The 15,855-nt window shown below is 38.0% G+C and overlaps 1 protein-coding gene across 2 annotated transcripts in view; it reads right to left on the bottom strand.

Moving 5' to 3' along the window:
• Positions 1-3,407: 3,407 nt before the first annotated feature.
• ATXN10 (ataxin 10) overlaps positions 3,408-15,855 on the bottom strand; it is a 171,568-nt gene continuing 159,120 nt past the window's right edge. For both annotated transcript variants that reach the window (XM_026652251.2, XM_026652249.1), the window contains exon 11: positions 3,408-4,137. In XM_026652251.2, the coding sequence (XP_026508036.1) occupies positions 3,947-4,137 (191 nt within the window). In that variant the 3' untranslated portion in view covers positions 3,408-3,946. The remainder of the gene's footprint in view (positions 4,138-15,855) is intronic.

Here is a 15,855-nt window from a genome sequence, read left to right as displayed (position 1 = left end):
TGTTAGGTAACCTTAGAAATAGCCATCCCTACCAGATCCTGCTATGACGACTCTCTTGTAATTAATTATAGGGGAGCTGGTCGCAATGGCCTACAGATCTTTCATATGCGATTAACTAAGAATGATTCTACTTTTGTGTCTGCATTAAAATATATTATTTGTATTCTTACTGAACTGTAGTCATGTTATACTGTGAAACAACTACTGAGGGATACTGGGAAAGCCTCAATAAAAATATGAAATCACTATACGTTAAGTCTTATAAAGAATTATAAATTTCTTATTCTTAAAAGCAGCGGACATTATCAGAACCTTGGACAGCAGTGTGGGGACTCTGCAAATTAGGGTTTTTGCCTCAGATACCATGGACACTTGTACCCCATGAGACAATCTCAGAGTTCAAAATTTTGCATCTCTCAAATATACAACAGTTATTATAATAACTGGAGCTTTCTAATACAAACATGAGATGTACTCTATAATGAATAATTACTGAAACTTTGAAAAAAGGTCATTTGTATATTCAGAATGCCATTTACAATTAAACAGGGAAATGTATACTTTTTGGTTCTTCTCTACAGCCTTATATGATGACAGGTTTTATATTTATTCCTGTATTTTGAGATGTCAAACTACAATGACAATATATTGTAAGAGGATATCAAACTACGTTACCATAAAACAAAACCATACAGAAGAGGAACTTCAAGTGTTTAAAACAGTTTTTGTCACAATTGAACCTAAATTCAGTTTTAATTGCTTTATCACATCAGTGAGATTAATTTATTTGGAAGGTCAAACAAATATATCAAGAAAGAAAATGACAAACGATTGAATAAATGTTGTGGCCATTACATTAAATGTCTGAATTTTTTTTTAATACTCATGATGTACATATTATATAGAACACATCAACTCAACATTATTAGATGATCCTGGATACAATTCAGAAATAAATTGGGAAACATTCAAATCTACTTCTCTCAACTTGCAAAAACCCCTGTTAAAATCCATCCACTCATTACTATGAAAATCCCACTTTACTTTTAATAAATAGACCTTAAAAAAAAAACACGATCACTTTTGTTTGAAATTCTTGAAAGCAATAAGATGGTCACAAGACTTGATTTGACTGCTTTGCCTCTCTACAAACTCAATAAGGCTTGCTTTTTTATAACTGATTCGTGTGCTGTAGTAATCCTCTAGCATATAAAACAAATCTCTTGGAGGCTGGAACTCCATTGGAGGAGGACAAGGAAGCTGTTGTGTTCTGAGAATTAATCCATCCAGGAAAATCAAAAGCCAGCCACTCACAATACAGTAATCAGCATGTTTTATACTATGAAAGCCTTACATTTCCCATTTAGAAAACACAACTATTATTCCATTATGTAATGCCACAAAAAACCCTTTTATTTATTTGTGTTTGTTATTATTTGGCTTATACTTATGGGTTTGTGTATATTCCATTGGTGGGCATACAACCATTGAGTTAAGAAAAGTGTCTATTCCAAACTGGTTAAAAGGAAAAGGGAACTCCCACTGCTTATTCCACAACCAAAGATTTATCTGGATTTGCTTTGTGGACAAGATTTTAACTCATTATAACCCAGAATAGAAAGAAATCCTTTGCATTGTTGTTTGCAAAGAAAGCTCATTTTCTGTCCAGGATGCATTTTTGTTCATCTTACATTTTCAACACTGCATTATATTATCTAATGTAAATTCTGTAAATGTGTTTCTAAAATAAATCTGAAAATCTTCTGAGATTTTAGAATTATAAGTTTAAACTCTTCCATTTTATTTTTAAGTGCTAGTGCCTTTGACAAATCCTTCATTAAAGTTTTTAAGATAAAAAACTAAAGATTAAATCCATTTACTTTTACAGAAAAACACATTACATTTATTTTATTTTGAGAAGAACCTAAAAATTGAAAGTTTTTCTTTAACTGCGTGATAGAATTGAGTTGCCATACTTCAGTACTATGAACGATGATAAATATAGCTGATCTTAAATAACGATTTAACTACTAGCTAAGCTGCAGCCTAAACATGATGTGTAAATTTTATGGGTGTTATCAAGGAACTGGAAACTGACAGTGTAGACTCCACAAAGAACACAAAAAGTATTCCCTGTGCCATTTAACTAGAGATGGTACTCAATCCTATATAGCTTTTATAAACTGGAATGCAACAGATGAAGCAATTCAAAAAAATTCTTCCAGTGTGCTGTCAAGACACTTTTCTGCCACATCATTTAAAAATCCCAAATAAGATATTTATTATTTTGTTGTTTTTCTTTAGGCAACACATTTGGCCTTTTGAAATCAAAGAGAACCTTTTCTCTCTTTGATATTTATATTACAAAGGAGAAGTGGTAGTCCTACCTTCGTGCATGTGATCATCTTTGTGTTTTTCGGCACTTGATTACATAAAATGGCTAAAGAACTAAAAGGGGCTGCAGCCCGATAGCCCCCAGCCTAAAGCCAAACATTGCCTAAAATGAGTGCACTACTGCTGGGCAATAATCTCATCAAGTCAGCTCTATGGACACGTCAGGTGAACACTATAAATGCCTAGATCATGTGTTTAAATGGAAGGATTTCAGCTTCCCCCAATAATTTAGGATGCAGATAAGCATAAATATAAACGTCTTAGCGTTTAAAAAACTACATTCATTTTCCCTTTGAATATGGTTGTTTAAACTCTCATGCATTTATATTGACAAAAGTTTATTATTCCAAATAAAGTGATGAGTGAAGTGATAGTTGAACATGAGCAATTTAATAAGACCCTTTTGTGGGACAGAACAGAATTCATTCATAGCAGTAGTATATACAGAGTTAATAAAATTACCATTAGATAATAACTTTTGTTCTGCTTAATTCATCAAGAGCCATATTCCTTAATTTCTAAAGCAACAGTTCAGAACAAGAAGAGTTAATCATGCACTTTTTCTTCCACCCATCTCATTCATGCCACATTCCACAGTGGCAGGGTCCAACAACAATATAGGAGGGTACCTAAAATGAAGAGGCAGGGCCTTCCATTCTTCTGCCTCTCTTGAATTAATTAACTGGAAATGAGTTTTGTCAATGTTTTGGAAAGGCAGAGGGGTGAAAAGAAACTGCTAGAATTAATCACAGTGAGAAACTACCTCTTCAGCCGTCTGCCAGAGTTCAGAAAACCCATGAGAAGTGCAAAATAAAAGGAGAGTGGGCTGAGTTACCATCCAAAGGAACAAATAAAATTCAAATAAACATCCAAGTCTCCAAAATAGAGACATGCCCCAGAGCAGAGGAATGCAGCATCTGTTGCCACAACAGCTTCAACTTTGTTTTTAACATACTCAGCAGAATGACTGAAAGTAACAAGGTAGAAAAGATAACTTACAAATACACAGAAGGCAGTATTGTATGTGTTTAATTCAGAAAGTATTTATGTACATCCAATCTTTCACTGTCATTGCATTATATAAATACAAATATTTAAACATTCTGATTTATTTTTTGAAGTACCAACGTTTACTAATTAGGTAGTTAGAACTGATTCAGCGCTGCTGCTTTTAACATATCACAGAAGTGATATCTCATAGTGATTTTTTAACCATCATTATCTTCAGGTATAACAAATGAGATAAGTAACCATTAATCAGTTTCCTGGTTTCATGACACTTTTCCACTAGCAAAACAAAGAATTAATGAAATTACCGCCAATCTCCAGATTTGAAAAGGTTTTTGCATTTGTGGTGTTCATGTGTCACAGTGGTGAATGACCATTATTGTTTGACAATTTCTCTGGAAAAGGTCATAACACTTCCAGCAGATTGGAACTTAAACTGGAAAAAAAAAAATGGAAATCCTAACAGGGCCTTCATACTGTATTATTTGGGAAATAGCCTTCTTTTTACTTGGTGACAATCCTCAAAAAGTTTACATGGGACTGCTCATGAAGATGGGTTCTTTCGAACAGATTTCAATATTAGCTTCTCATCTCGTTTCTCAATCTCCAAACCCATGTTCTTGAGGATGGAATTGTCTGCCAGTCCCTGCTGCTCCATCTGTGCAATAACCTCTTGGTTTCTTTCGTTTTGCTCAGTGAGATTTCGGATGGCATACACGGCCCACTGATTCACAACTATAGGAGAGAATTAAGGAATTTCTCATTTTACAGACAAAACAGAATGCTCATTTTAATTCTGGAATGAACCCCCCCCCCCCCACACACACAAAGATTTCTAAAATGCAGTTTAGTAGAGAAAGATACTTAAAAAGTATGATCCTGACCCTGCGAACACTTGTACACGAGTAATATAGCTCACATGAGGTCCCACTGACTTTAGTCAAGTTAACCAAGTTTTATCTTGAATTAAAAAAAAAAAAAAAAAAAAAGCAATTAACCTACCAAAAAAAATAAAGGGGGGGGGACGACCCTCTTGGATCACCCCTTCTTCCTTTGACACAAAAATTCCGTAAAAACAATTTTAAAAAAGCCAAATCTAATTGAAACTCATGGGAACATTTCTAACACAAAGCTAAAAAAAATCCCACTGCAGTTTCTGCAGCATTGTGCACTCAAGAACCTCAAAATGAAATTAGCTCTAAACAACACACAGTGAAGCTGATTGGCTATTTTCATTTACAAATTCAAAAAAGGAAACAAACAAACAAAGAGTCAATTACACCTGTATTAAAATTGTTCATGCAAATGATAAATGGTGGTGTTCGTAACATAGGAGACTTGTTTTTAAGAAACACAATGTTTTAGATTAAGTTATACAAGTTCAGTTCCTAGTGCTTGGGTCTCTAGCATAAAACCCACTGACACTCAGAGGACCACTGGTAGGTAGTTCCTGCAGAGATGCTAATGTTTGAATGGACACAAGCAACAACTCATTTGACTCTAAAGCGAGTCCCTTCCGGCTAGGATTGAGGCACATGTCAGAGGAATTAAATTTCCAGCAATATCAATCTGGCATCTTCCAAGAGAAGTAAAATATTCATTTTTATGAAATGTCAGATGTTAGTCCCAATTCTGTAGTTGAAAAGCTATGTTATGGTATCTTTTCCAAGACATCCACATGAGACACAAACAATTCTGAATAATTTCATTTAAGCTTCACATGTAGAAGGATGTGCCTGTAGGGCACCAGTTATTTGCAACACGTACCTTCACACATAATAGAAGGATGCACATAATTTACTCATCTCCTTGATGTCTTTTGGGCTGGACAGGATCTAAGTACAGAGACATAATACGTTTCTATGGGCATTTGCCTGTGGCAGTAGGACAGGAACAGTATGGGGAGGGTAGGAACCCCAGCCAAAAACATAACATAAGATGAAAGGAAGTCCAATTAATTATTAATTATTTCTGTTGTGGTAGAACCTAGAGCAGAGATACTCAGACCTCAGTGGTTCAGGAGCCAAATTAGCGATCAACATTACCCAAAAGAGCCACAGTAGTGTGAATTGTTTCATTAACAGAGGGAACAAAGGAAACAATGAGAATTATAAGAAAATGCATGTTTATACAGTGTATATACACACACACACATATATATATAAAGAGAGAGAATACTATATAATAATTTATATAATATATATTATTCTTATAGCAAAATGACTGACCAAGTATCATTATATCAACCATAATTGATTAATAACATAGTAAAAACATTCTGATTGGTTAATAATTAAATCACAAAGTGTTTTAATATCGTGTAAAGAGCCACTTGTGGCTTCCGAGCCTCAGTCTAAGTATCACTGACCTACAGTATCCAGCCCCATTATGCTAGGCACTGTACAAACATGCATTTTCTTATTATTCTCATTGTTTCTTTTGTTCCCTCTGTTTTTTTGTCTCCAATTAGTGTGTCTTGCCTTATTCTTAGATAGTAAGCTCTTCTGGACAGGCACTGTGTTTCAGATCTAAACTAAGAGGTTATGAGTAATTCATGACGTCAGAGGGTTTCTGGTAACGAGTGATGGCTCTGGACTCACAAGGGGGTGCCCAGCACAATGGGGCCCATTATTGGTTGGTCTTTAGGCACTACCATAATAAACATGATTAACAATAATAATAGCATTGGCTCTGCTCCCTACCTGGGTACCCAGCTGGATAGGGCAGACTAAAGAGGCAGCTAGACTGATGTCACATAAATCAAAGGATACTAGACAAACACTTATCAGGTGATAGCACATTTGTCACATATGATTGACTGTATATAGCATCCCTAAAATTGGAATAGGAGAAATCTCCAGCAAGGGCATAGAATTATACATCTTTTGGCTAGCAGCAATGATTGATACCTGTATTTTAATTAGTGTTGCATCAATAAAACTGCCCTTTATCTTTCAACGGTGTATTATTATTATTACATTAATGCACTGTGAGAACAGAGACTGAAAAGTCCAACAAATGCCAGTTTTTAGGGCCTTTCCCTAAAAGAGTCAGAAGAAGATTTTTACCACCACCTTCCTCTTTCATTTTCAAATTTCTGGCCAGTGGATGGATTTGTATGGGGCCAGAAAGGGATTGGGAAATCAAGACCTGGGTGAAGCATGGGAGCAGGTAGGTGAAGAATCATAAAGGAGAACAAAGGTCTTGAAATGGGAATTCAATAATGAAGAATATCCACTGTTCCTCTCTTGTGAGCATGTCATTATTGCAGTTAAATGAATGTACAAACTATGATGGTTATATAAAGATATATTAACTGGTCATCTCTCACTGTGGATTACCAATTTTTGCAGTTAGAGGAGTATATAAAATAAGTTTACCAAATACCAAGGAAACTAAACCAAATGTAAAGTAGAATCTCAGACATCAGCACTAATGACAATAGTGGACAAAATCGATTGGTGAAGCATGCAAACTAATGAATGCTGTGGATGAGGAGGAGAATTAGGATCACAGTCCAGCAGTAATTCCCTAGCCCTATTTCAGGGCATTTAATGAGGGCCAGAAGGTAGCATGATGTTCACCCAGTGGACTGTGTGAAGCAAGACATCACTCACACTGTCTCTGCCTATGGCATAGAAGCAGAATTTCACCCACTGAGTTCCATCTGAGATATGGCTCTGAATATATCATCCATAGGGAGCAGATCCGCTGAGAAAGGTGGTGAATTTTTTAAGTAGTAATGTTTCTGACCCAAACTATAGTTTGTTTTAAAATATGAGATTTACAGTATTTTTAAACAATTAAAATTTGTATTAATCTTTGCATTGCCATTACAGGACATGAAGATGGTAATAAGATTAATTCCTTATTATACTTCCTGAAAATGTGTGCTAACTCTAGAACAATTCCTATTGATCTATTCCTATTGTCCCCATGTCAAATTAATTTGTGACAATGTAATTTCTTGTACACCCTCAATAAAAATTATCTGATGAAACCCATTATCATCATCACATGATATGCCATTAGCGACCACTGTACTTAAAGCTGCAAAATGGTTTCAATAATATTTTCCCTTGTTCATAACTTTCTCCTTTCCTTACACAGGTTTTCCATTGTACAATTCAGAGCCATGAATATGTATAACTCTCCTTGTTAGCATGCTGAGAGAGAGAGACCCCTGGATGGCTGTGTGTAAACCTAGACAGACTTAAGTGTCAGCAGAGATTAAAGTGAGTCCCTAGCTAATATGCACATTACCCTCTTGTTCCTCTCCAAAGATAGATAGATAGAGAGAAAATTAAACATATTCTAAAGTCTCTAATCCTTCCAACACTTTAAGCACTTTATTGTATACTCAGCTTTAGAAAGAGAGCTTCTGAGGTTTCCATAGTTACTACAAATAAGAGCATGAGCCTGTTTGTTGTGAAATGACATAAAAGAAAAAATGCAGCAAGCATGGTAGATCTGATTTGGTAGGGTTGTCTAGACTTTTCAACAGTACATTTTGAAGTGTCAAATTAATGAATGTTAGGCAAGGAATTGAAGTTTACAGTATCGTTATCACACTGGAGCTTCTATATAAAGAAGGGAGAAATGGAAAGAGTAAATCCTTGTTCCTTTTGTGAGAATTTCACTTCTTAGCAAATGAAAATATACAAGGTATACTCAAGATATATCTAGTTTGCACATATTTATATAACTTTTCTGAACTGAAGCTATTTAATGCACAGACCCCAATATTTAGTTTGATTTATAGAAATGCTCTAGGCTTCCTCAACATAACCAATACATTCATCCTAAATACAGCAATTTAAATAGCTGTTTAAGATAACCCACTGCAAATCACCCTTGAATAATTTGCCAACCCACAATTCCAATTACCTGGGAAAAAAGATGAGCTTGCACTGTGCCATGAGATTTGTGCTATCTTGAATTAATAGTATAAATGATGTGGGTGAAATCTTGACCCTACTGAATTCAAGGGGATTTTTGCCATTGACTCGGGGGAGGGGGGACAAAATTCCGCTCTGTGTTATTATTTTACCCACTAAACTTCTGCTAGGGTACATTGTTAAATTCTTGTCAGAAGTAGTAGTGTGGCATGGAAACACAAATGCATTATGAAAGCAATCACCACCTTGCTAATGAATTATTTCAATGTGTTTGGAGTGAAAGATCAGCAACATTATTGAAGAGAGCAGTTTACCTCTCGCTCTCTAACAACATAGGGGCAAGTCCACTCCTACCCACAAGACATACTTATGAACTGTTTTGTAAAACACTTTGACCAATATGGACGAAGAGTGTTATATAGTAACTAGGTATTATTATTATTATTATATACACATCACTTGTGTGTCTCTGAATAGGTAGAGTAAATAATTTATGATGAATACCTTTATTGAAAGTATGTAAGTGGATCTTGTGGGTCAGAGTTGAGATGGCTTCCAAAATGTACATAGTGAATTTTTACAGGTTAATATTGTCATTAGCTAATGTACAGAACTGAATAATGATAAGATAATGAATAAGGAGTAACGAAATATTTATATAAATTCTCTTAAGTCCTTTTCATACTTTTTAATTCTTAGATGTTTCACTTAGGTTAAAATATATTGTATGGCAGTTTCTTAATTTTTTTTTTTTTTTAAGGAATAAGGAGCCTTCAAAGTCAAAATATGGATGGCATTAAAATGACATTCAGTATATAAAGTTTTCTTCATTGACAAATTCCTAGCATGCTATAGAAAACTGTCCTCAGAAAAAAGATCTGCATAGTACCAGACTCTCTAGGTATTCAGGATGGGGGGTGGGGTGGGGGGAAGAGGGGCAAGGGAGAGTTCTACCTTTGTACACTTAGGGTGAAATCCTAACAAGATTCCCATTGACTTCAGTGTGGCCAGGATTTTACCTCTAGGCTTTACACTTTGCAGCAGAAACGTGGCAGAGTTCCTGCACTTTCCACAAGAGAGAAGTCCTTGATTACTCTCTCAATGCAGTGTAATAATTCAGTCACCACTTTCATAGCAGGAATATTCTTTGCACCATATTTTCCAAATAAAGTGTGGATACAATAAATAAATGATCAATTTAACCCAAAACTGTACCGAAGATGTTTTTCTGCATATAATGGTTATTGATGGAGTTCTACTTTTAACATCTCCTTTTGCCTAATGAGCAAAAAAAGATGTCATCTTTTGTATATTAGTTCCATTATATCATTGAAATTGGAAGCAGCTATATAATTTAAGTAGTATGAACTGCACAGTAGGAACAGACACAGAAATGCCTCATCAGGAAACTACATAAAACATTTAAAGATTTATAATCCAAAATGCTTTATATTCCCTTCATGACTTAAAACAGTGGTTCTCAAGCAGGGGTACATGTACTCCTGGGGGTACGCAGAGGTCTGTACAGGCGGTACATCAATTCATCTAGACAGTTGCCTACTTTTACAAAAGGCTACATGAAAAGCACTGGCAAAGTCAATAAAAACTTGAAAATTTCTTACAATGACTTGTTTTATACTGCTCTATATTCTATAAACTGAAATGTAAGTACAATATTTATATTCAAATTGATTTATTTTATAATTATATGGTAAAAATGAGAAAGGAAGCAACTGTTCAGTAATAGTGTCCTGTGAAACTTTTGTATTTTTATGTCTGATTTTGTAAGCAAGTTTTTTTTATATGAGGTGAAACTTGGGGGTACGCAAGAGAAATCAGACTCCTCAAAGGGGTACAGTAGTCCAGAAAGGTCGAGAGCCACTGACTCAAAACATAAAAAGAAGCACCAAGAAAATCAAAATATAAAGAACAAAAAATGTAAGCAGTTCAACTTCTTAAAGAACTTGTTTGAAACAGGTCTATATGGCTAGAAACTAGAAAAGTTTAAATATAGTACTTGCTAAACTGTGTCTGCCAAGTTGCAGCTCATAATCCAAGTCTCTAGGTGTTCTATGGCCAAGAATAAAATACGAAATGTCACATTAAAAGACTCGCTTCCGTTTACAGAAGTGATTGGACCACAAAGAAAAGAAATAAACACTTTTCCCCGTAAGTCTTCCAGTCCTTTCAGGCATTTTGTATCACAGTCACTTGAAAGATAATTCTTTTTGCCACTATAGAGGTTTTCTAGTCAGCTACTGGCACAATTAGTCACAGTTTGGATCAACAAGCTGTGATTGACCACATGTAGCAGACACTCAGACTTTTAGTCCTTCACTGTAAGCCAATTCTTTTACAAAGAACTACAAGTTATTTAATTCTTCCTATGAGTAGATTACAACAGTTTCACAAAGCCCCAACTACCATGTAAAGATAGTAACAATTCAATACAGTGTTTTGTTTTGTTTTTGCTTTATACAGTATTTTTACTTTGGTTTGCCATTATTTTGTATATTTTTAGCAATATCTAGTGCGTATGACACTGTCCATTTTTTTTTAAAGCTCTCGTGTTGTTACAAATGTTTCTGATCCTACACATTACTGACATTACATCTTCAACATTAGATATTCTTAGGAATTAAAACTCATACAATTTAAAACCGCTCAGCATGTAACAGTCTTGGCATATTAGCAATTTAAATATTGCACCATACTAGAGTTATATATTAGCCCTGAAGAGTTTGGGCTACTGGTTTTTTTTTTTTTTTTAGAGATATCACAGAAGTGGCGATTGGCTTAGGAAATTAAGCGATTATCTTTTGCATTTAACAGAAGGGAGCTAGTGGCAATACAATCTCAACCTGGAAAGAATGGTTTTTTACCTGGATTGTAACTCTTGTTCTTCAAGATGAGGATGCAAACATGTATTCCACTCAGGTGTCTGCGCACCCTGTGTGCCGCAGCCAGAAAAGTTTTCCACAGCAGTATCTGTCAGTGTGGCGCATGTGCTCTGTGGCTCCTCGTGACCCCTCCCAAGGCTATAAGGGCAGCACTGCCCTCCCAGCTCCTTCGCACTGGAGAGTAGCCTAAGAGTCTGATGCAGCGTGGACAGAGTGTGGATCATGGAATACCCGGCTTCATCCACAACTTGAAGAACCGTAACAATATAGGTAAGTAACCGTTCTTTCTTCTTCAAGTGGATACAGATTTGTATTCTACTCAGACGATTCACATGTAGTATCATAAGCGATGGCGCTTGGAGTCTTTTTAAATGGTGTCTGAAGTATGACCTGGCCAAAGTTCGCAGTCTCCCTTGAAGCTGTTGTGATGGCATAATGATGAATGAATGTATGTATGTATGGAGTACGAGGTCACAGCCCTGCAAATGTCCAGGATAGGTACATCATTCAGAAAAACTATGGACATTGCTTGAGCTCTTGTCAAGTGGGCAGAGAGACATTGGAGAGAAGATGTATTGGTCATACCGTAAGCAGTGGTAATACAGAACGTGATCCATCTAGAGGTTATCTGGGCCAAGACCGCTTGGACCTTCACCCTAGCAGCATAAGAAACAAAAAGTTGACGAGACTCTCTAAATGACCTAACTCTGTCTACATAAAAGGCCAATGCCGTTCTTGCATCCAAAGTATGCAAATGCTCTCCTTCCGGATCATCATCAGGTTTCGGAAAGAACACAGATAGGTATATCCTCTGTTTAGGGCAGAAGGCCAACACTAATTTAATTAAAAACTTTGGGTGAGGTCTCAAAGACGCCTTGTCCTTAAAAAAATTCCAAGAGTATGGAGGGCCTGCTGTTAATGCTTACAGCTCACCTACTTTCCTTGCAAATGTGATGGCAATAAGGCGGGCCATCTTCTAGGACAAATGTGCCCAGGAGCAAGTAGCCAGTTTCAAACAGAGGTCCCATGAGAGCGGCTTACACTGTGTTAAGGTCCCATAGAGGATCTGATGCTTTTACAGGTGGACACAAGCGAGTAATTCCCTTGAGAAACCTAGTAGCCATAGGGTTGTAAAATACTGTTCTCCCCTGACCAGGTGGGTGAATGGCAGAAATGGCTGCCAGGTGAGCCTTCAGGGAGCTTAAGAAAAGGCCAGAAGACTTCAAATGCAGTAAGTATTCCATAATGTCCTGGATACTCGCCCTCATAGGCTGAATCACTCGAGCAGAAGACCAAAGTCTTCGCTAAACAGGTGGATTTAATTGATTGTTTCTTACTGTTAAGTAAAATCTCTTGGACTGCTGCAGGCAGCTCATCTCTTCCTGATCTAGATATTGAGAAGCCAAGCCATCAGTTGCAAGCTGTTGGGATCTGGATGTAGGACCTACTCATGATGATGCGAGACCAGGTCTGGAAGAGGAAACACAGGTTATGGAAGTTCCACTGAGAGGCTGCAAAGATCTGTAAATAAGCATTGTCTTGATCAAGTTGGGGTGATTAGAATCATCTTGGTGTGATCCTGCTTCAATTTGAGGAGGACTTTCAAGATCAATGGAATCGGAGTAAACGCATACAGTAGGCCTGGTCCCCGTTTCAACAGAAAGGCATCAGTCAATGAGCCAGTGATGAGGCCAAAACTGATGGCATTTCTTGCAGTCGTTTGTACCATTCTTTTAAGCAATTCCTAATATGATTTAAAATCCTCCAGGAATGGTGAGGATGAGCCTGGGGCTCCCGAGTCCTCAGGGGAGGGTGAGAATGAATTGCCCGGAGCCAAAGTAGCCTCCTTAGATAGATCTTGTTCACCCAGTAATCTTGTTGGGCTGGTTGTTAAGTAGGGAGAGCTTCTGGTTGCTCTTCCAGTAGACTAGGCTCTGATGTGGACAGCTCCAGGACCTTCTCCTGGAACTGGGTAGAGATCAAGATCTGAGGACCTAGGAGCCTCTTAAGAGTTCCCCATAAGCCAGTAGGGCATCAGAGGCCAAAATGTTTCAGTCCATGCTGGCCTTTCCTTACTATGTGACCAATACCCATCATGGTCGAAGGTCTCCCTTTTGAGGTGGTCTGGCTGATTTACTGGACTTTTCTTGCCTTGGTAGGGATAGAGATAAGTCTGACCCATATCTAAAGGCACCCTCTGAATAAGCAGTCAGCACAGGAGACACCCAACCAGGCAAGGCTACTGGCCAATTTCCAGTGGAAAAGGTAAGGTAAGAACAAGGTAAGGTCAGAACAAGTGGTGGCATTGCAGTTGGTACCATGTCTCAGTTCACAGAAGGTCTAGCTGCTAAGTTTAGTACCACAGCAGGCTATGCAGGAGCACAGTCTGGCTTCAACACCCATGCCAATGAAAGACCTGGTACCAGAGGCAAAGTTGAGGGTGTGGTCAGTGCTGACTTTGAAGAATGTCTCAGCCCCAATGAAGTGTGCACCCAAGCACCAGATGGCATAGACAATCTTAGATTGTCCCGTAACTGATACTGATGCTAGGTTGGCAACATTCTGTTTCTGATGCCAAAGAAGTTGAAGGCCCGGGATGAGCCAGAAATGACAGCAGCTCCACCAACTCCTACATCAACAGTGAACCAGTGACAGACAGATGAGGAAGTGAAGGACCTGCTCTATGTGCCTGTGTGGTGGTAGGTACTGAAACGGGTACCACTGAAACAGCGTCCACTGGTACCACACTTGACAGCCTCTGCCATGTCGGATCCAGAGTTGACAGTATGTTACCAAGAGTCTCTCGCTTCATTGCCAGGGAGACATAGGCTGATAGTCCAGCTCTACTTTGGATAACTGATGAATCTAAGTGTTGCTCCAATCCACTCTCTGAAGTGGAAGACAAGCCACTCATTGAGCTCAAGTGGCTCCTATAAGTCTTACAGGTCCCTTTGCGTGGAACCCCCGGAGAGGAAGACTGATCTCTCCTTCAAGAGGAATCCAAATTCAAGAGTCTGTTCAAAGTCTATCATAGTAGTGGTTGACTGTGCATAGACAAAGCAATCTGGTGCCAGTGCAGATGTAGGCCTCATGGCGTGTTCCAGGAAGTGCTGCTCCAGGCGCAGATCCCTAGAACTCTGAGTATGTTTCTTGAAGGAGTGGGGGATGCTACACCTCTCCTTGACATGTCCTTCACCAAAGTGTGTAGGGGTCTCTATTAGAAATAGAGTTCCCACACAAAAGGCATTGCTTGAAACCCAGAGAACACTGCATGTCCAGGTGCTCAGCAACACCTACTAATTGCAGTTGCAAATAAACTAGAATAAAAACTGAAAACAGTGAAGAAAACCTAAAGAGTACTAACTACTTACAAAATTAATGAACCTAATAGCAAACTACACAGAAAAAAACCGCAAGGAAAACCGCACGGAGTGGTGCGAGTGGTATGAAGGAACTGAGAGGGGTCAGGGTGCTGCTGTCCTTATATAGTCTTAAGAGGGGCCATGAGGAGATGCACACCGGGCATGTGTGCCGCTCCAACAGGTACTACTGTGAAAAAAAACTTTTCCAGCTGCAACGTGCTGGTTGCACACACACCTGAGTGCTATACATATCTATGTTCATGTCCATATGTATGTATGTACATATCTATGAATTAGGTTTTAGGTGTTGTATCTTAAATTCTTGTAATGCACTTTGAGCACTCATCAGGCATAATTGTAAAAAACTGAAATAAATAAGGAAGGTCAATAAATTTCAACTAGTGTTACTATTTATAACCTAGTGCTGTAAGTATACATACCAAAACCATTCAATCTCTGCTCCCTATAATCTGCATACATAATTGACATGTATTAAAACCTAACTGGGAGTGATGAAAACCATACAATATAAACAAATTCAATACAGAGAAGAGACACAGGCAGATTAAAAAAATTACAGAAAACCTATTATTCACACACACAGTTCAAAGAGGAACGTTACTTAGTCCTTATCCAGGAAAAAATCCGAATAAGCCCCAACAGTCGCTTTACTTATCTGCAAAGACACTTGATAATTGATTCTACAACTATTAGAACTGAAAATGCCAATATTTATGTTGGCAGAAGTACCTCCCATCTACAGTGGAACAGACTGGTTTAAGAGCCAATGTTACATGGGGGGGGGGCGGGGAAGAGAAGCAACCACTATATTAATATGCATTTCCAGTATGAACTGCAGGGGAATTTCTGCAGCAGAATGGTTACCAATGACCTTGATCCCTGGTTCCTGCAGGAAAACCCATGAGGGGCCTAATGGTAGGGACATTTCAGGGGATTCTGACAGGGATTTGTCCCTGATCGTACTCCAGAGGTGGGGTTTTTAACCCTGTGCAACAGGCAGGGAACCAAGACCTCTCCCGACTCCAAACTATTCTGAGAGATTAGCAGGAGGTTAGGGCCATCCCTCTCCAAACTAGCTATTTTATGCAATCTCCCCTACTGCTTGGCAGCAAAGCCTCCTGGGATATGCATTATCAAGGCTTCAGCAGCAGGCACTTATCCCTAGCATTCTGATCTCTACAGGACTGGAAAAGGGATGACAAGCATGTAGCCCTTTGAATGGATCCCATTTACACATTTGTGCCCACAAAACATTTACTGGTAAAACGAAGT

This window comes from Terrapene carolina, unplaced genomic scaffold (genome assembly GCF_002925995.2).
Source record: "Terrapene carolina triunguis isolate 2854851 unplaced genomic scaffold, T_m_triunguis-2.0 Scaffold112, whole genome shotgun sequence".
NCBI lineage: Eukaryota > Metazoa > Chordata > Testudines > Emydidae > Terrapene > Terrapene triunguis.
Note: the sequence above shows the minus strand (reverse complement) of the source record. Positions and strands in the feature narration are given on the sequence as shown.